This window comes from Canis lupus, chromosome 26, assembly GCF_011100685.1.
Source record: "Canis lupus familiaris isolate Mischka breed German Shepherd chromosome 26, alternate assembly UU_Cfam_GSD_1.0, whole genome shotgun sequence".
NCBI lineage: Eukaryota > Metazoa > Chordata > Mammalia > Carnivora > Canidae > Canis > Canis lupus.
Genome location: NC_049247.1, coordinates 23,908,095 through 23,928,084, shown reverse-complemented (window position 1 = coordinate 23,928,084; position 19,990 = coordinate 23,908,095). Strand labels below are relative to the sequence as shown.

The following is a 19,990-nucleotide window of genomic DNA, read 5'->3' as shown; positions in this document are numbered from 1 at the left end:
CTCCTTCCCTGACGTACCCCCTATCCTGACCCTGCTCTTCATTGGTAGGGGTCGCTGAGTCCATGCCATCCTTTTGCCCATGGGGCTGAATGATTGCCTTTCACCTGGCCCAGGCACTACAGCTTCCTTTTGTCTCTGGTGTGCCCTCCTCCCACTGCTCTGTCAGGACGGAGGCAGGTAGTGCTGATTTACTGAAGGCCCACAGTGTGCCAGGCCTCTGCTGGCAGATGACCTCCGTGGCTGGGGACTCAGTGGTCCCTGCCCAAAATGGGGAAGGGAGGACTCTACCTCTGGCTCAGCTAGTGATGTAAGGCCAAGGTTGCTGTGGGGAGATGGCCAGGGCTTTATTACATAGAATGGGTTGCCAGCCACCTGCCTCCCAGCCCCACTGCACAGCAGGCTATGTGGGCCGCTCCTGGGGCTGGTATGCAGGGCTGGCCTGTCCCTGGCCTGGTGACAGTCTCCTCCTCAGCCTGGCCAAGGCCCGGATGGGGTTCTGAGCACAGTTGGTTGAGTGGGTCATGTCCTCCAGGGAGGACTTGCTGGGCCGACTGCAGGACTGCTGAAGTGGGGATGCCTGGAGCTGGCATGGTAGGGTCCGGCCCGCACTGGGTGTCCTGCTGCTAGGCAGGTGCCGCCTGCCCAGGGGCCTGAGGGAGGACCAGATGGCAAGATTCCTTGTGAGTAAAGGGGACCAGCCCACCCCTGTCTGCCCCACCTCTATCAAAGCCTTACTCACCCTGGGGATGCTTTCTGGGCCTGAGCTGCAGGCACTGCTCTCTGGATTCCCTTGCTTGGAGGGGCCCAGAGCTGGTCCTGCGGGATCAGCTGCAAAGAAAGCCAAATTCAGAAAGGCCCAGGAAAACTCTCTGCACTGTTCAGCAAGGGTGTCCTTGCCGTGGAGGGGGAGAGGAGAGAGGGCCCAAACCAGTACCCGCAGCCTCTTCCTCTGAGGGGCAGGGATTGGGAAGCCTTCCAGGGCCGCCTCAGCTGCAGTAAGTGTGGGAAGTTTTGCTTTCTGACAAGGCTCCAGGTTGTAGTTGAAATAAAAGTAACAAGAGCTGGAGGGGGGAGTTTGGAACTGGCAAGTACTGTAACACTCCTGCCTGCTTGAAACATGGAAATCACATGTGATGAGGCAGGCTTTCAATAGGTTCCCAGGGAGGGGTCGGAAGACTTGCTGGGTCAGGGGCCTCCTCCAAGTTCCAAGGGCTGGCCCTCTCAAGTTGGGGAGCCAGGCTGCACACCTTTAGGCTCCCCTGCTGAGCTACCTCCCGAATTTTGGACAGCATAGACCGGAGCCTCCCATTCTCCTCCTGCAGGACTCGGATGCGGATGTCGTTGGCCTGGACCTGCCTCTCCATGTCGTCTGTAACGTTGCCAGAGCCTGCAGGGATATACTGTCTTTCATCTCACCCCGCCAGGGCTGCCTCTTGTGCCCAGTGGAATGGGACCTCCTAGGGTACACACACCAGCTGAGCTGGATCAGTGCACTAGGCCTCCCCCCTCGTCTTCCTTCTCCTGAGGCCTGATCCCTGTTTCCCACTCTCTACCTGCTGGGAGGTGACCACAGCATTGTAGAATTTAAGAACTGAGTGGGACCTCAAACTCCCTGGAGACTTTGTAACTAGATGAGAGTGAATCTCTTTCCAAAGCTTCCTGTTTTGAGGGCCAGAGAGACAGTGAGTTGTCTAAAGTCATGTAGCCAGCTCTGGGGTATGAGTCACAGGAATTCAGCAAAGACATTCTTTCCCACCACTTGGAAGATAATATGCTTTCTTTCTGACTCCATGAACCAGAGCAAGTTGCTGCCTGCTTTGCTTCTTGGTTTTGTGGTTTGTAAAAGGGCTGTTACCCATCTTGTGGCATGGATCAGAAGACAACGGAAGGGCCTGGCACATAGGACTCAGGACTGATGACCTATGGTGACCAGCTAAATTTCGGTGGATCCTCCAAGAGCTCTCAAGTGGATTCACCCTCCCGGGATGAGGGCTGGAGGGCCTGGAATGAGAACCTAGGTTGCCTGGCATCCCATCCTCTGCTGAGACAGGTATCTAGCTCTCCTATGCCATGGGATGCATGACATTGGACACCTGAGGCTGTGCCCCTGGAGATAGCTCCATGGTATGGTTTGGGGAGACACCAGGATGGGGGACACAAGGACGCTGAGCAAGGACTGGTATGTGATACGGTAAAGAGCACAGGCTACAGACGCAGTTAGACCTGCACATGGACTCAGCCATGCGACAATGAGCAGTCACCTCCCTTCTGGGCTTCCATGTTCCCATCTACACAGAGTAGATAACACATGAAGCACCTGTGTGTTCTGGGGACCCGGTAGGGATCATGCTGCAGGCTGAGGAGCTGCAGACTCCAGTGTCTTGCCCAGGTAAGCCCTCAGCTGCCTGTCCATGCCCTGGCTACCACCTCCGGGCCCCTACTTGGGATCTGGGCTTCAATGGGTCTGTGCAGGTCTGGGAAGGCCACCAGCAGCCGCTCCCGCTCCCTCAGCTCCACAAGCTCGCGTTCCAGCTCCGATATGGTCAGCTGCAGATCCGTCGTGGCCTGCTCTAGGCCTTGCTTCTCCCGTTGCAGGCTCTGCAGCAGCTCCTAAGGCAGGGAGAGGCTCAAGTTTTGCCCAAGGAATGGCTCCTGGCTCCCCTGGGTCACCCCCCTCCCATCCAGACATAGCACAGGTCTATAGGCACTTAGCTGGCCAGAGGCCCCTCTGGTGAAAGGGAAGAGCCAGCCCACACCCTTACCCTGCTAGCTCCTACCTGCTGGGCCAAGACCTGGCTCTGTCCCTGTTCCCTCTCACTCTGTACACTCAGCAGCTGCTCCTCCATGTTGGCCCGCTGGGCCTCGGCCTCATCCAGGCTGCCCCTCAGCTCCTCACGCTCCTGGTCCAGGCTGTCCAGCTGCTGCAGCAGGGCTCGCTGTTTGGACTGCAGGGACTAAGCCAGAGTGGGCGGGCAGGGAGGCTGTGAGGCCCATGGGGCAAGGCCCAGCCACAAGACAAAGGAGGCTACAGTATCTTCCACCCTCCCCCTGTGCCTCACGTACAGGGGAGGCTGTGCACACATGTGCAGCACAAGGGGCAGAGGGGAGACAGGTGCATAGCCCACTGTACTCCCCCAGCCCAGTCAGGGCCAGGCCCCCCAACCCCTGCCCCCTTGAAAGCAGTTGACTATCAGTCTAGTCCCCTCTTCTTTCCAGTGACAGTCTCCACTCGGAGAGGAATTCTGGCCAATACACTGTGCTCCTTCTCCTTAGGTCTCCTGTGTCCCATCGGCCCATGTCACTTGGGACCCCCATTTCCTGACACCCACTGAATGCAAAGCCGGAAGAACCAGTGTTGGTCTGCTCTGAGTCCTTGCTCCATCTCTGGCTAGCTGTGGCGCTTTGGGCATTTCCTTAATCTTACCACGCCTCAGTCTCCTCATCCATAAAATAGGGATGACAAGAGTATCTACCTCTTACCATTGTGGTAAGCAATAAAAGATGGCTACAGAGGCCAAAGCCCAGCACCTCGTTCACAGCACACATCTGCTATCTGGTGACTGTGACTGTTCGCAGGGCACTGAGAAGAGCACCTGCTTGGGACTGAAAGGCTTTCCCATCCTGGGCCATGCCTGACGCTGGGGACTTCTATCTGGGGTCTTAGCTTCCCCACCGAGCTTCTGAGAGGAAGACCAGTCAGGACAGTTTCCAGACCCATCCCTTTCTCTAGATGGCAGGTCACCTGCTCCCTCAGCCTACTCTTATCCGATGCCTTGCCTCACCCTTTGCCCTCCCTATCCTTCCTGATAGACTAGTCACTAGCCCTTAGCATCCAGTTCAAAGGCCATTTCCTCCCAGAAGCTGTCCTGGGTGACTGTCCCTCTGTGGCCCCCTGCTATACTTTCCCTGCACCTCTTAGCCATCTGGCAGCAAAGCTGTGGTGGCTGAGGAGCTCCTCCAGAACAAGGCAAGGCCTCCTTTGGCTGTATCTGTCCTTGGGTCACTGTTTCCCCAGTGGGTGTGTGTTGGAGAGCAGGTACTCCACAGATAAGCCTCTAACCCCCACCAGTGGAGCTCTCTTCCTGCAGCAGCCTCTGTTGCAGATGTTCCAGGTGCTGGGGGCGCCTCACCTCCTGGTGGCGGACCATGCTGTCAATACGGGCCTTCTCCTTGTCCAGCTCTGTGCTGGCCCAGTGGATCTGCTGGCTGGCCCCATCCAGCCGCCCGGCCAGCAGTTGCACCTGCTCCTCCAGCTGCTGCACTTGCCTCTCGGCCTCTGCCCTGCGCGCAGCCTCCTCTTGAAGCTGCCGGGCCTTTGTCTCTGCAGAATTGATTGGGCACGGGAAGGGGCAGAGCAGGGGAATCCTGGGTGTAAGTCCTTGCACTGCCTCTGACCCAGGTGGGGTGGGAGGGGTCACAGCCTGTCTCTGGGCCTCAGTGTCCTCAGCCACAAAATGGGGCTCTGAACCCTTCCTGAAGTGGGTTGTGCAAACAGAAGTTGCTCTCTGGGTGGGAGATGGCACCCCACCCAACAGTGCGACCAGTCAGGCCCATCCTTGTGGTCCCTTTCTCTCTGCCCCAGAAGCCCAGGGGGCAGAGACAGAGGGTGCTTATCCAGCTGCACCACTGAACACAGGGCATGTGGCACAGGGCCACATGATGGGGCTCCTCACCCATGGCCTGCATGGACTCCTGTTGCTGCTCCAGCTCCCCCTCCAGGGTGGCCACCTTCATCTTGAGGTCACTTGTTTCTATGGCAAGAGAGAGAGGTCCATCAGAGGTTCCCTTGGGCCTGGCCAGCGCCTTCACTCCCAGTGTACCCTGCAGGGTAGTGGCAGCTGTTGCTGTGTGGAAGGGTTGCCTGGGTTTGCAGAAGCTCTGGGCAGGTGCCAGAAGGCCTGGGCCCCCATTCACCCTGCTTCCTATTGGCCAGCTGCCATGTCTCTACACCTCTCTGGGCCTCAGCGTCCTCCACAGAGGGAACAGGCTCAGAAAAGGCCAGTGACTTGCCCAAATCCCTCAGGCCTCACAACAACAGCAGGTGCTGGCCCACTTCCGGTGCCATAGCTGTGTCTTTGCCCGATGGCTTTCATGGAATCCCAGGCAGCTGCTCTGCCAGCTGGAGGTACCAGGTCTGTAGCTCCCCAGGGAGTCCCCTTCGATGACACACAGGAGTGAGCAGATGAATTCTCTGGCTCCCCTGCCCTCTGACAGAACAACTCTGAGCCATGTGTTCTACAGCACCAGCTCCAGTGTCCCCCCATGGGGTTAAGCTCCAGATGCCTGTGCTATAACCAGCCTGATGAGCAGCCTTCCCTCTGTATCTCTTAGCCACTCCCTGGCCTGGGTTTCTTGACACCAACTACTTGTACCTGCAGCCCTGTTATGGGGTCTGCTCCTGGGAGGGCCCGCGCTAAAGCTGTAGCCAGCCCTGAGACTAGGGGTCTCCAGGACAGCTTCTGGGAGGAATTGGCCTTTGAACTAGGGACACAGACCTTTGAGCAGTTGCTGCTTGTTCTGCTCCCACTCCACCAGGTGCTGTGCAGCCTCATCCGCCTGTCGCCGCCGCTCCCCCTGCTCCTGCTGCAGTGCCCGTTCCAGCTGGCCCACCTGCTTCTTCAGTCCATCCTTCTGCCCCTCAGCCTCCTCCAGCTGGGCCCTAAGTGGCCCAACAAGCTGAGTGAGGGCACCTATGTGCTTAGTGAGGCGTGTCAAGTCTTTGCTCTGCTCTACTGCCCAGTGGCCCATGGTGGTGGCCGGCAGTGGCCTGAGGCCCATGCTGTCCTGTACCAACTGCTGGAACTGGCCTAAGGACGAGGGCAAGTTCTGGCTCTGACACAGGCTGATGATCACCTTGCCCACCTCCCGCAGGCTGCCCTGGACACTGATGCATGCATCGCAGGGCACCAGCGCTGTCTCCACAGTCTGGGAGTGAACGCTCCTACTGTTCTTGGCAGTCCTGGTTGGACACTGTAGGGGGACGCTGATGGGGAGGCTGTCCAGCTCTTGGCAGGTCTGGGGCAGGTCTGGCATCGGGGAGGGGGGCTTGATGAACTTGGCAGTCACAAATTCAGGGCTCCTGGCTGGTTCGCCCTTGGCTGTGGGCTTAGAGGTGAGGTTCTCACCTTGGTTTACCCTTTTCTGTGGTCAGGAAAAGAAAGGGAAAGCAGATGAGGGAGACAGGTCTGGGAGGTGATCAGTATCCTGGAGATATTCTGTGCAGCCTCTCCTGATGTGCAGATCCTTAGATATTATCTGATGCCAATGTGAATGAGAGAGAGAGAACCTTTTTTCTATGTTGCCTCAACTTACCAAGCACAGGCCAACTCTCTGCTGCTCCCTGTCCCAGCCCCGGGCTCCATGTAATAACATGCATGATACCAGGAGTGTAACAGTGAAGCCACAGCTGCACGTCATAGGGTTCTCGCCTAGTGGACTAGCTTGATCTTAATGTCACCATAGTTGCTCTCAATTTTCCTTTCCTCCATGTTATGGCGATGGTGGTCCTTCTCACGGAGATTTGTGAAGATTACAGGATAAGCCATAACAAATGGGGCTAATGTTAACATTACCCAACAATGCCCCGCAAAATGGAGAGACTGTTGTTATTCTCACCATACAGATGAAGTGAGGTTCAAGATAGGTAGGGACTTTTCCCGAAGTCCCACAACATAAACAGCACAGCCAGGTAGCCCAGACATGACTCCCTAGGCCTGCATTGCTGACTACATACTGCATGGCCCTCGACTGAGAGGCTCCAGAGTCAACACTGTCTCCTTCAAGCAGCATGAAGCCTGCAGAAGTTACACACATGGTGTGCAAGGAAGCTGGGACTGGGGCAGGGTGGACAGGTGTGAGGGTAGCCAGCTCACCTGAGGGGATGCCTGCTGATAGATCATGCCCAGCTTCAGCAGGCTGTTCCAAAAGCGCCGCACTGTGAGCCCCACAGACATGCAGGGCCCCACAGCCCGGGCAGGGGGCACCGTCTGCTCCAAACCAAGGTTCTCCAAGTAGCTTGCACAGCTCTGAAGCAGCAGCAGGAGCCTGTGGGCAGAGATGGCAGGGTCAGCTAGGACAGAACCTGGTGCCAGTGTGCCTGCACACCACACGACTAGTAGCCTCTGGCTCTGGGGATCTAGAGGGCCTTGGAATATGCTCTGCCCGACCTGCTTCAAACCCAATCCAGGAGCCACTTCCTCTAGGAAGCCCTCCCCAAAGGCTGAACTTGGGGGCCTCTCCTGGGCCTCCCAGCTGACAGCACTTCTGCCCAGCTATTTGCCACCACACTGGGATGCTCTGGTAGACCGGGTCTCGCTTCAGTTGTATGGTACATGCTCGGCAAGTGCTAGGTGGGTGGCTGTAGTACATCACGTGGCTCAGAACCTTCACCTTACAGAGGACAGAGCTGAGACCCTGCGAGCACCTGTGAGCCTGCCCACAGCCTCAGGGTGAGCATGTAGGGCAGGGACCCCCCAGCAGTTTCCTGATCCTAGTCAGGGTCGTCTTCTGCAGGGCAAGCTGCTTCTGTGACATCGGAAATGTGTCATCTAGACACTAGAGGTGTCTATCCTAACTTTGATTTTCAAAATTAGAGTCGAGCTGCTTTTAAGGAAGAGAGGCATTAGAAGGACAAGTTTGTATTTGAATGGAAACCATGCTATCTTAAAGGAAAAGGTATTGTATTTACAAAACATCTGGGCAGGTTAAGCAACCTTGTCTTGTTCCAGGCGCAGAGAGGTCATCCTAAACCTACTGGAGTCTTGGGCAAAAATGGTCTGGGGGACAAGGCACCACCTGCTTTCAGGCCCTGCCCCAATCTGTGCCAAGGTGTCTTCCGCTATGAATGGGAGGACTGTGCCTGCCTGGGGTGGCACTCAGGGGTGGGAAAGCACCTGGAAAGACACAGCATGGCCTGGACAGAGAGGGTGGAGAAGACATGTCAGCAATAGCTTCACAGGCACATGGGGAGACTGGGCCTTGATGGATGAGCAGGGCTTGGCCAGAGACCAGGAAGGGGTGGGCAGGGCACTCTTAGCAGAGGGCGCAGCACACGTAAAGGCATGGAATAAGGATGATGTGTTCTATGCTTATGTATTAGCCTCTCACAGGTTACAAATAATACTTTCATGTGGCTCAGAGCCTTCACCTTATAGAGGACAGGTGTCCCCAGGCAGATTACCCCCAAGCTGCTGGTGTCCTTGCCTGTTAGGCTTCCATGACTTCAGTATGTGTATGGTTCTGGAACACGGGGAACCTGGGTTGTGGTCCCCAGGAAGTGGAAGGCTGACGGCCATGTTAAGTTTAATGACAGCGAAGAAGTGGAGGGGCTGCAGGGCAATCTTCCCAATAGAGCCAGAGTCTGGAAAATCATATCCCAATCTGACCTGGTGACCTGCAGTAGGAACAGCATAGCCCCCGAAACACTAGGAAAAAGGGCCTGGGATGGAAACTCTAAGCAGCAGCTGTGGTATCCCCGATGCACGGAAACCCTAAGGAGGCAGCTCATGGAAGCTGCAGAGGCAGCCCTTGGAGGTGCAGGGCTGCAGGGGGGCTAGCAACTCCCTGAGGGTGGAGAGCATCAGAAAGCACAGCACATGACAGAAGCTGAGATCACTGAGGGCCCTGAGCTGGCCAGCCTCCTGACAGGTACTCAGTTAAAGGTGACTATTGTTACCAACGTGATCCCTGCTGGGGGTGGGGATCCCGAGGCTGGTCTACTGGTTTAGGGGTAGATGCAAGCACCCTGAGATCACCAGGTTTGGTCAAGGCCCTCACCTGTCGATGACCAGCTCCAGCAGAACAGCATGGGACAGCTGCGTGAACTCGGGGTCACCTGGCACGTGGTCATAGTGCTCTAACAGGGCCACCATGTCCAGGTCACAGGCCACGCGGTCAGGGAACTTCCAGGAGGGGAAGCGCACAGGCCCAGCACGAGAGAACACGTCCACAATGGCTCCCTGAAGGTCAGTGAGGTCCTTGCGCAGATTGTCCATGCAGGACTGGCTGCCCAGCAGGTGTGCCATCCTCGTGATTCCTGGGGTGAGCAGAGAGGATCCCTGTTAGCTAGAGCCACATGGTTGCTGTTGGAGGAAATTTCAGCATCCGGATATGCCCAGTTGGTTAGATCTAGGCTAAAAGTCCAACCTAGACCCTGAGGAAGAGTCTTTTGCAGGCCTAGAGCCCTTTGTTACCTGGTTGTGGAGAGACCTCACCAGAATCCCTCTCCTTCACCCTGTCCCACATCTACATTGCCAATCCCATGGCTCTACCAGTTCCTCCAAGGGCCTGGGTGTGCCACACCCCTACTAAAGGCTGGGTATACATCTATGAACAAGAAGTACCCACAGTCCCCTCCCTCAGCAAACCACTGAACAGGCTATTGACGACTGAGAGTCATGGCTACAGTGTGACAGGAAGTGCTGGATCATACTGAGCTACCATCATCTCCTTCCTGGACCATTGCAATCACTTCTGACAGGGCCACAGGTCTGCCCCCTCTAAATGACGCGCTTCAACCTTAGAGATCTGGGCCAAACTTGATCTGACCATGTCACACTGGCCAACACCCCTCAGAGCTCCCTTAGGAGAAAGGCCACCTCTGGCTGCAGTCTCCCCCCAGCCTTTTCTAGTCCCCATACCACCATCCTACACTCTGCATTCCAACTCCTGTCAGCTCCAAGGAGCGGCTCAGGGGCAGGCACTCATTTCTGAACCTGGGCCCATCTGTCCACTCTGTATGAATCATGCTTTCCTCATCCGATTCCCATCAGCTGCCTAATTCCTCTCATCCTTCAGGCTTTCTGGAAATCACTTTCTCCAGGAAGCCTTCCCTGAGCACCCTCCAGGCTGGGTCAGATAATCTCTCTAGGCTTCCCCCATCTGGACCCTGATCCCTCTCTGCTGGAATGGCCTTCACACTCTAGGCCAGGCCCCAGTCTACCTTAGCCACTGGAATCCCCCATATGGCCAGCCTAAGGCTTGGCCCATTGTAGAGGCTCACTGGCAAGTGAATGACTGAGTAACTGAATAGAGAAATGAAAAGAATCCACAAAGAAAAATATGTTGATTTGGGGGAAAAATAAGTTCTAAGGTGTAAGAGAGGAAAATCTAAATATTTTTATCCATACCCAACCTGATCATTCTGGTGACAGGGGGCCCATCATATGTGAATACAGAATCCCAGTCCTGCCCTTTCCTGGCTGTATGGCCTCAGGCAAGTAAGTCACTGTACCCCTATGAGCCCTAGCTATCTCAGCTGTAACGTGGGCACACCATCCCCAGCCAGGCCGGGTGGTTGTGAGGCCATTAAAGGTATCCATGAATAAACTGTTTGATCTAGGGCAAGACACCAGTAAAAGTATTCAAGCAATCGTAACCATTAGTCTTGTGATTACTATTATTAGCAGCAACAACAGCAAAGAGCATCTTTGTCTGGAGCCATTGCCTGCCTTCTGTATGTTCCCCTTTCCCCCTGCAGCCCACACATAATGCTTCTCATCCACCTCTAGAGTCTGCAGATATCTGAAGCCAGTGATTTGGATGAATGGTCCCTGGTCCTTGACTCAGAAGGTGGAGAAGCATGACATTATCTTGGGCTCTCCAGTGGCTCATCACATGACTTGCCAGTTTCACCCTCTTCTCTCTGTTCAGGGCTGGGAAGCCCTGGTCTCTCTCCACCCTGTGGCAGGGTCCCTTGTCCTTTGTGGGTTTCTCAGCAGCAGAAAGCACTTCTACTCCTCCTCCCTGCACTGCAGGGGCTGCGTGGGCAGTATTTAGGCCATGGCTGGTCTCTCTGATCCCCAACAAGTCCAGGAATCTCTCTTACTCCAACCCACTTCCAGCCCAACCTCACTCATCTCAGAAAATGGCACCCCTGCTATGTGCAGCGGGGTACTTCCTTTACCCCCTATCCAAGCACTCAGGGCTGCCAATCCCGTGTCCAGACCACACTGAGAACCCACCACTGTGTTTGTTGGTGCTGTTCCACGCTCCATCTTCTCTCCAGACCACTGCTACAGCCTCCTTGAGGGGTCACCCTCATCCTACCCAGCACCACCTAGTCTGTTCTGTATATGGCCAGAGTGATCATTTAAAAGGCAACTCACCTCTGCACAGGTGCCTGCCTATGAAGCTGATGTCTGACTGTCAGGCTAGCTTGTAGGCTCTGGGGTTCAGGTCAGAGGCTCATCCAGGTGCCTGGCTTCCAGTCTCTAGTGCAGAGCTGGCACTAAGTAGCTCTTCAACCTGAGAATAGATGAAGGCAAGAATGAGTGAATGGGCACTCAGGACGGCTTCCTGGCAGGAAGGAGGGCAGGGAGGAGGCTGTCCCAGAAGGGGAGGGTGTCCTGGGCTAGAGGAATGCTTATGTGGGGTCATCTGTCTTGAGCTTGAGCACAGAGGTTGTGCTTTAACAGTGCTAGGCCCTGACCACAGGACCTACTGTGTGCTACCTCCTGAATCTGCCTCTTTTATACAGATGAGGATGGGATGCCTGGGTGGCTCAGTGGTTGAGCATCTGCCTTTGGCTCAGGTTGTGATCCTGGAGTCCTGGGATCGAGTTCTGCATCGGGCTCCCAGCAGGGAGCCTGCTTCTCCCCCTGGCTATGGCCTCTCTCTCTCTGTGTCTCTCATGAACAAATAAAAAATACATACATATTCAGACAAGGAACCTGAGGTTCTGGAAACTAAGGGATTAACCCAAAGTCACTCAGGGAGCTAGGATTCTTGAATCCAACATCTCTGCTCTGTCTTCAGGCCACGGTGCTTGTAGGGCAGCACTTAAAAGAAATATAATGCTACCCACATATGGGATTTTAAATTTTCTACTAGCCACAAAACAAGTAAAAAGAAACAAATAAATTAATTTCAATTAAATACTTTATTTAACCTAATAAACCCCAAATACTATCGCTTCAACATGAAATCAATGTAACAGCATTAAGGAGATTATTTTGCAGTCTTTTCTACATTCAGTCTCAAAATCCAGTATCTATTTGACACTTACAGCACACCTCAGTTTGGACCAGCTACCATTTTCAAATGCACCACCACACGGATTAGTGGCTACCCTACTGGACAGTGCAGGTATAGAGGGTCAGACACTGTGTGTTCATTAAGTAAATGGTGACTGTGTACCTTTGACATTTTGGGCACTGTGTCAAGAATAGGGACAGAGAAGGACACACAGAGCCCTGTCCCTAAGAGCCACCGCCTACCTCTGAGGATCTGTACAGGGTGGCAAGTTTTGGTGTGTCAGCTCTGTCAGTTCCATCCACAGGGCAATGAGTATCCACCCTACAACACTCACAAAGACACACAGGCCCACATGCCCGCACATATATGTTGCCACAGTGACTGACTCTCATGAGATATGGCCACCACCTGTGAGATTTTATATCTCCAAGGAATGAAGCAGAAACAAACAGACTGAAAGATTCTGGGTTTCCTTCCTGGAATGGGAGGGAGGAAAGCAAGCAAGCAAGCAAGCAAGCAAGCGATCCTGCCCTGGGAGGAGGCCATATTCAGGAGGCAAAGCACCTAAAACTCAGGAACTTGTCTGTGAAGACATCAAGAAACACTGACTTGCTCACCCTCAAATAAGCTGGATGTCTGGCTGTCAGGCTAGCTTGTAGGCTCTGGGGTTCAGGGTCAGAGTCAGGTCAAATAACTATAGCTGCTATCTGGGGCCATCTGAGATACCAACTCCTGTTAGATTCTGGTTCTGATAAGCAGCCACAAATGCCAAAGCATCAATAATATGTAAGAGGAAAACAACATTGAAAAGTAGCCAGTTATCTTATGTCATTTCTTCTGAATATTGGGGATTTCTAAGTTAGAAACATGGTTTGAGAATCACTTAGGTGTGTGACAAGTGAAGGAGCATTTGACATGCGTTTTCTCTGTAATTCTTGGGTCTTGAGTGGAACCCCTCAGCTTGAAGCTGCCAGCCCCGCATTGACTATTCCGCATTGACTATTTCTGAGATCATACAGGTGATGGCACTAACTGGGTGGACTTCGCCCTCTCCTCAGTTACCTCATGCTCATGGTAGACTTTTGACTTGAAGAGAAGGGAAGGAGCCTTTTCTCTACTCCCATTCAACATGCAAGCCCCTTCGTTCATTGAGTCATAGGACTCAATGGACCAGTCATAGGACCCCGCTGGTAAAGATTATGCCTACCTCCTGGTCAATGCCCCTCCTGAGATTCAAGGTAACAACCATGAAAACATTTTGAAAACTCTGAAATTATCTATATATCCCAGTTGTCAGCCTCTGACTCAGGACTGCTAATTGCCTGGATCCCTAGGGACAATGAAGGGACTTGGTGAAGACAAAGGAATAAGCCGCGGCACTGAGAGAGGAGTAAGAATGGCCTGGGTTTGGATTCCCACGCCACTAACTCTGAACTTCACTCTCCTCATCTGTAAATAAACTGCTGTAAGAAATTAGTGATGTACTGCGTGTAGTGTTTGGTGCAATAGCTGTCCATGATAAACTTACGTTCAATAAAACCTAGTTATAAATAAAATCTTAAAAGAAAAAAAAAGGATCCCTGTGTGGTTCAGCGGTTTAGCGCCTGCCTTTGGCCCAGGGCTTGATCCTGGAGTCCTGGGATCCATTCCCACATCAGGCTCCCTGCATGGAGCCTGCTTCTCCCTCTGCCTGTGTCCCTGCCTCTCTCTCTCTCTCTGTGTGTCTCTCATGAATAAATAAATAAAATATTTAAACAAACAAAAAACCCCACAATAAGTCCTAGCTATCATTATCATTCTACATTAATAATAACAACGACAAGGCAGCCGGGGTGGCACAGCGGTTTAGCGCCGCCTTCAGCCCAGGGTGTGATCCTGGAGACCAGGGATCGAGTCCCACATCGGGCTCCCTGCATGGAGCCTGCTTCTCCCTCTGCCTGTGTCTCTGCCTCTCTTTCTCTCTGTGTCTCTCATGAATAAATAAAATAAAATAAAATAAAATAAAATAAAATCTTTAAAAAAAATAACGACATAAACCAGCTACGGAGTGTGTGCTTGTGAGAAAGAGAGATGGGGTAAGACATTTGGTAGGGCATCTTTTCCTATCCCGTTTCCATTTCGCAAGTAAAGAAATTGTTAAACTATCCAAGCAAAGGCTAAAAGTCGACCCGCGGTCCGGAGCTGGGATGGAGAGGAGAGGGGACGAGGTGGACCGGATCTCAGGAAAGGAAATGGAAAGAGCGGGATTCGAGGTGAGCTCGGTAAAACTAAGGAAGTGGTCAGGAGGAACGCACCTTTGGGAGTGAGGGACGGAGCTTAAAGAAGTCTTGATTCGAGACGGTCCACGGGGCTTGAGGGCGGGACCATGGAAGGCAGAGGGTGGAACCTTGAAAGGCAGTCCCACGGGAAGAGAAACCAGTGGGAATTTGATTTCGGGACTTGGGAAGGGAGTCTGAAGGAAGAAGGCATGAAGCGAAACCGGCTGAGGAAGGAGGCGGGGCCTTGAGGAGGCAGGTTGGAGGGGAAGGGGTTCTCCAAAATGACAAGCCAATGGGAGGGAGCGGAAGGCCCTTGAAGGCGGGGTCGGAGGGAGAGAAGAACCCACCTTTAAAGTAAAGGAGAGGGGGGGCCAGGGCCGTGGGGTGCGTGCGGAGAGCGTCCGGTGGGTGATGTAGAACGTCTCCCCAGGATCCTGCGTCGCAGCCTCAGCCCCTGTGGTCTGGTCGGCTCATGGAACTGCCCCCCGACGCGCCTAGGGCTCCGGGGAACCCCCACAAATCCTAGCTGGGTGCCTCGATCGCTGCCATGGCAACGGCGTCTCGCGCTGATCACTCCAGGGCGGGAGCAGGAAGTTGCATCATGAATAAGGGGCGGTCCCGGAAGTGCGTCAGCTCCTCCTCCTTGGCGTCGAGTCTCTCGGACGCCGCCATCTTGCGAGCTTGTTGTATCGTCCGTGCGGGGAGCTGCTTTGACGCAGCACCGCTCACCTTCAGCGAGGCGGACTGGCAGCCCTGAGCGTCGCAGTCATGCCGGCCGGACCCGTGCAGGCGGTGCCCCCGCCGCCGCCCGCGGCCACCGAGCCCAAACAGGTACCGCGACCCCCACACCTCGACCGGCAGCCCTATCCTCGGCTTGGGCCCTCCCCTCCAGCGCGGGCACTCCTCACTAAGGCAGAGGAAGAAGCGGCCGCTTACGAGGGCTTGGAGGACTACAAGTCCCAGGAGGCCGCGCGCTTCCCGCTCTGCGCGGCCTTCGGTAACGAAAGCGCCCTTGGAAGTGTGGTCCACGGACCAACAGCATCAACATTGCCCGGGAGTTCATTAGAAATGCTAGACCTAAATATTAATACATTTTTAATAAGATCTCAAGGTGATTGATTAAAGTTTGAGAAACACTGATTATGCCCATTCGCAGGTTTTCTGTGGTTATTGGGCCCACCTTTGGCCCTCCTCACCCTCGCCTTTCCCGCCGGCTTTTGCCCAGCAGTCCTTAATTTCGCATCCTGTACGGTACAGTTTAGACAGTTCACAGCATCTGCTTGGTGCTTACTCTAAGCCAAACACCGTACCATGCTCCGGCTTACCCAGAATGAATGAAGCACAACTAGTGTAGGCAGCTCATGGTTCTAGTGGGGAGGCAGATATAAGATGAATATTCTACAAATGTTTATTTTTTCGATCACCGTAAATGATACAGTCAGCACTTATTAGCTGAGAGGGAAAAGGGTGTGTAAATAATTGCAGTACTGTGTGATAGGCACTTTTAGTATCAGGTACAAAAGAAACAAAGCAACATTTCTTTGATGGAGTGTAGGGGAAATTAAAGTAGGTGAAGCCTACATGAGTGACAGGTAAATGGCTTTTAGAAGGATGAATTAGTAGTTTGCCAGACAGGTGATTGGAAAAGGTTAATGGCATCCTTTATTCATTAAGCAAACATTTATTCAATACATGCTATATGGTGACCACTGCTTTGGGTTTAGAATACAGCAGAGTACATGATAGAAGAGGTCTGTACCCTTACCACAAGTATTTTAAATATATCTGTATTCCTGGCATTTCCCAAGTCACTTGGGGAAAAGTAAACAAAGTAATACCAGATAATTGCAAAGACATCAGGGTAGGAATCAGATGATGTCTCTGGTAAAGAGTAAATTAAAAAGTGTGATTGAAACATAGGATTGGGAGAGTGGTGGCAAAAGATGCATTTGGGGGCATTTGAACTTTCCTAGTAGATAGTGGGGAGAAAGGGAAGAGTTTGGAGCTGGTTAATGACATGTTTGTGTTTCAGAAATTCAGGTAGGCAGGTAGTGATGAGAATTGCTAGGAGCACAGTTTACTCAAAAGATGCTGAGAGGTGGTTTGGGGGGGCAGACTGGATGGGCAAGCTCAAGTCACAATATGGCTGGTGGTACAGACTCTGCAACTAAAGTGATGGAATCCAACTAAAGTTTTGGAATCCTGGTCTTCCATTTGGGCCAGTTAAGCTTTATGTTCCTCAGTTCTTTCATCTGTAAAATGGGGGGGAATAAGAGTATTCACATGAAAGGGCTCTCATAAAGGCTATAGCGTTAATTTATTTAAAGTTCTTAGAAAAGTATATGGAACCTACTGCGTGCTTGATAAATGTTATCGTTGAATGTGGAGGCTGAGGAAGGGAAAGGAGGCCCATGTTTCTGCCCTGGATGACAGTATATTGTTGGCCAGTTATGAGAAAAGTGGTTAGAGAGGAAAGTGCCTGGGAGTCAGCTGGATCTGGAGTTCTGTGGCACACAAGAGTGATCGGGGACATCAATTTGTGTGTGATTGTTCAGCCTAGAAGTGGTAGGGGAAGTGAAGGACCCATGGTTGGAGTGCCTGAGGACAGTGTGAATACTGTGGAGAATAGAATTTTGGGGAACTCTAATATAGGGCAGGAGGTGAAACAGGAGCCAGGAAGGAAACTCGGATGGAATGGTGAGCAAGAAGGCAAAACACATGAGAATGGGGCCTGGGATTTGAGTGGAGAGGTTTGTGAGGGAATGGTCATGGTCACATGACCAGATAGATGACTGCTGTAGTTGGCTGTAGGCAGTCATATTTGACCAAATTTGGCAAGAGCACTTGAAATGGATGGGAACCAAACAGGAGCTGAGGAAATAGGTAGGAATGGCAAGACAGAGAACTCAGGAAATTTAGCTATCAGAGGAAGAGGAGGAGAGGACAGCCACAGAAAAGAATATGAGGGCAGGGAACTGCTATTTTTTAAGATGAGAGACTGACCCTTTGTTTACTAAGGGAAAGAAACTGGTGAAGAAAGAATATTGGAATTTACAGGATAGTTGATGTATATTCCAGTAGGGTTTCACAAAACATTTGAGCATTGAGTGGTAAAGACTGGAATAGATGCAGAGGAAAACGACATAAGGAGCTGCCAGCAAAGAATCGCCTATCTTTATTCAGCAGTCATTATCTGGACTCTTGGTACAAATGCAGATTCTCAGTGTCACTGAGACCAGCTAGCAGCAGGAAGCCAAGGAGGCTGCTCTCTTCACTGGTTCCCTGCGAGAGTTCCATGCAAGTGCTGTACAATTAAGAGAACTGCTTTTCTGGAGCAATGGGTCCTAACTCAAGAAAAGTTCGTAAGAGAGAGTCTATACTGGCAATAAATTTTAGAGGAGGTTGACAGTAGGGATCCAGTCCCCCAGATCAGGAGTGTCGAGACATCATTTTCCTTTCCTTTTGTTTTTCACAGCCCACAGAAGAAGAAGCTTCTTCAAAGGAGGATTCTACCCCCTCCAAGCCAGTGGTGGGAATTATTTATCCTCCTCCGGAGGTCAGGAATATCGTTGACAAGACTGCCAGCTTTGTGGCCAGGTAACATAGCTGCTTCTGCATTGTCCCCTGGGTCCGGTAGCTTATCTAACCCCACAGCGGTCATGAGGTAGGCAGTGGGCAAGATTGGCGTCTCCAGGACAACATGGCCATGGCAGAATGTGAGTCACGCCATCCCCAGGTCGCCAGGAGCCAATGCTTCCAAAGTAGGCCTGAGGAAGTGCCTGGAAAGCTGTCATGGATAATGTGTGTGTGTGTCTGAGCTGCTGACTGGAGGAAGACATGAAAAGGTGTTGATCATTCTTAACCATGCAAGAACTGCACTCCTTAGACCTTCAACTGACCCATCTGCAAAATGGAATAAAATAATGCTTCAGAGTTGTTGTGAGGCAGGAGAGAAGGAATGAGGCCGAGTGCAGTTCAGGTACATCATGCAGGTGTCAGCTGTCTTCGTGGATGACATGGAAATCAGTGCAGAGTTCCTCTCATCCTTCCCCATCATATTTTACATGCTCCCACTTCCTCAGGTGAAATTCTCTTGATGGCCACTTGACTCCAAAGGTCAGCATATCCCCTGGTTTAAAGTATTGAAAGTATTCTTTTGACAGCTAGCAGGCCACATGCAGCCTATTGAGCTTTTGTTTGTCCTCACAATGTATACATTTTTTAAAGATTTATTTCCAGCTGGGAGAGGAGGTAGGGAGAAGGGAGGGTCAGAGGGATAGAATCTCAAGCAGACTCCCCGCTGAGTGGGGAACCTGACACAGGGCTCCATCCCACAACCCATGAGATGATGACGTGGGCCAAAACCAAAAATCTTGACACTCAACCAACTGAGCCAGCCAGGCACCCCATCACAGTATTTTTTTTTTTTAACTTGAATAAGTTACCACCATTTAAAAATGAGATTGTGCAATAAATCTAGATTTCTGGCTTCTGTCAATGAACTGGACAGCTCATTGCATGTAAGCAATAGCTGGTCTAGAACAGACTACTGCCCTCAGGGCAAATGCTCTCCAGAGGGCCATGCCTTGACCCTGAGGCAGCATCCCCATCATAGTACATTGTTTAATAGAGGGCTCCTTCCTTTTTTTTTTTTTTTTTTTTTTAAGATTTTATTTATTTATTCATGAGAGACACACATGCAGAGACACGGGCAGAGGGAGAAGCAGGGTCCATGCGGGAAGCCCGATGTGGGACTTGATCCCGGGACCCCAGGATCAAGTCCTGGGCTGAAGGCGGCGCTAAATCGCTGAGCTACCCGGGCTGCCCCCCCCCCTTTTTTTTTTTTTTTAAGATTTAGAGGGCTCCTTCTTTTCCAACCTCCTAATAAAGTAAAACCTAGAGGTTACTCTGCTTGAGGCCATTTGCTTGTTGGGGTCCATGCAGATTTATATCCTTACATTTCAAAGGCTTTGATTAACCTGAGTATTGCATTAAGTCTGCTCTGTGCTTGGTTGAACAGTGTCAGATTTAGGGCTGTGAGTGTTGTGTTTATGATAAATGTTTAATGTCTCATAGCAACGCTCATGCTTCTCTTTTCGCCTTGATAATTTAAAAACAGAATAATAGGAAAAGGGTGTTAGAGGAAGAATCATCACAATCTACCAGAGTAGTTTCTACCAGCTGTTTTCATTTTCCTGTTTCCTTCTGGTCCTTGACATCCTTTTTTAGATCCTTGTAATACTAGTAGATACTTTCACATCTTGTTTTTCCATTTTGTGCTGTGTTATGAGCATTTTCCCATGTTGCTCCATGGTTCTGTGATGCTGTGCCGTCCTTGATGCACCATGTGGAGGTGATTGGCCTTTCTTGACTTGGCTGTCTCCTATTTTCCTTCATGGTTGTTTCCAACTTTTCAATTTGGCAAACAAAGCTGTGGGGAAATCTGAGCATTTTCTTTTCTTTCTAGATTGTTTTCTTAGAAGAAAATTCTGTGTGGCACATTACTGGCTGAAAGAGTGTTTTTAAAGATTTTCTTAAGCATTTTGCCAAGTAGCTTTCCAATAATTTTGTGCCAATCTCTGCTGCCACAGAAATGAGTATCCAAGTTTTCTTTAAAATAAAAATGTATGCATCCATATTTCTAGATTTATTTTTGGCTAAGGTGATTGCCTTGTAGGCATTTCTAAAAACTGTGGACTTGCTTTCATTTACATTGCAATCAAGGAACAGACCAGCATCATCTCGCTCTGTGATAAAGG

At 51.8% G+C, this 19,990-nt stretch overlaps 2 protein-coding genes across 4 annotated transcripts in view; one reads left to right on the top strand and one right to left on the bottom strand.

Annotated features, from left to right (window-relative positions):
* Positions 1 to 319: 319 nt before the first annotated feature.
* CCDC157 (coiled-coil domain containing 157) lies at positions 320 to 15,110 on the bottom strand. 3 transcript variants are annotated; one of them, XM_038575635.1, is made up of 13 exons: positions 14,579 to 15,107; positions 14,268 to 14,359; positions 11,106 to 11,244; positions 8,776 to 9,034; positions 6,873 to 7,044; positions 5,496 to 6,141; positions 4,674 to 4,751; positions 4,131 to 4,321; positions 2,778 to 2,954; positions 2,442 to 2,610; positions 1,248 to 1,387; positions 740 to 828; positions 320 to 650 (listed from the first exon to the last, which is right to left on the bottom strand). In XM_038575635.1, exons 4-13 carry the CDS (start codon positions 9,021 to 9,023, stop codon positions 401 to 403), a joined length of 2,160 nt encoding a protein of 719 aa, XP_038431563.1. In that variant the 5' UTR covers positions 9,024 to 9,034; positions 11,106 to 11,244; positions 14,268 to 14,359; positions 14,579 to 15,107; the 3' UTR covers positions 320 to 400. The 3 variants fall into 3 exon arrangements, with proteins under 3 accessions (XP_038431563.1, XP_038431562.1, XP_038431564.1); XM_038575634.1 differs by lacking the exon at positions 14,268 to 14,359; XM_038575636.1 differs by lacking the exons at positions 1,248 to 1,387; positions 14,268 to 14,359 and having other exon boundaries at positions 477 to 650; positions 14,579 to 15,110.
* Positions 15,000 to 19,990, top strand: part of SF3A1 (splicing factor 3a subunit 1) — an 18,694-nt gene continuing 13,703 nt past the window's right edge. Inside the window, exons 1-2 of the mRNA XM_038575633.1 lie at positions 15,000 to 15,062; positions 17,707 to 17,828. Coding sequence (XP_038431561.1) covers positions 15,000 to 15,062; positions 17,707 to 17,828 — 185 coding nt within the window. The remainder of the gene's footprint in view (positions 15,063 to 17,706; positions 17,829 to 19,990) is intronic.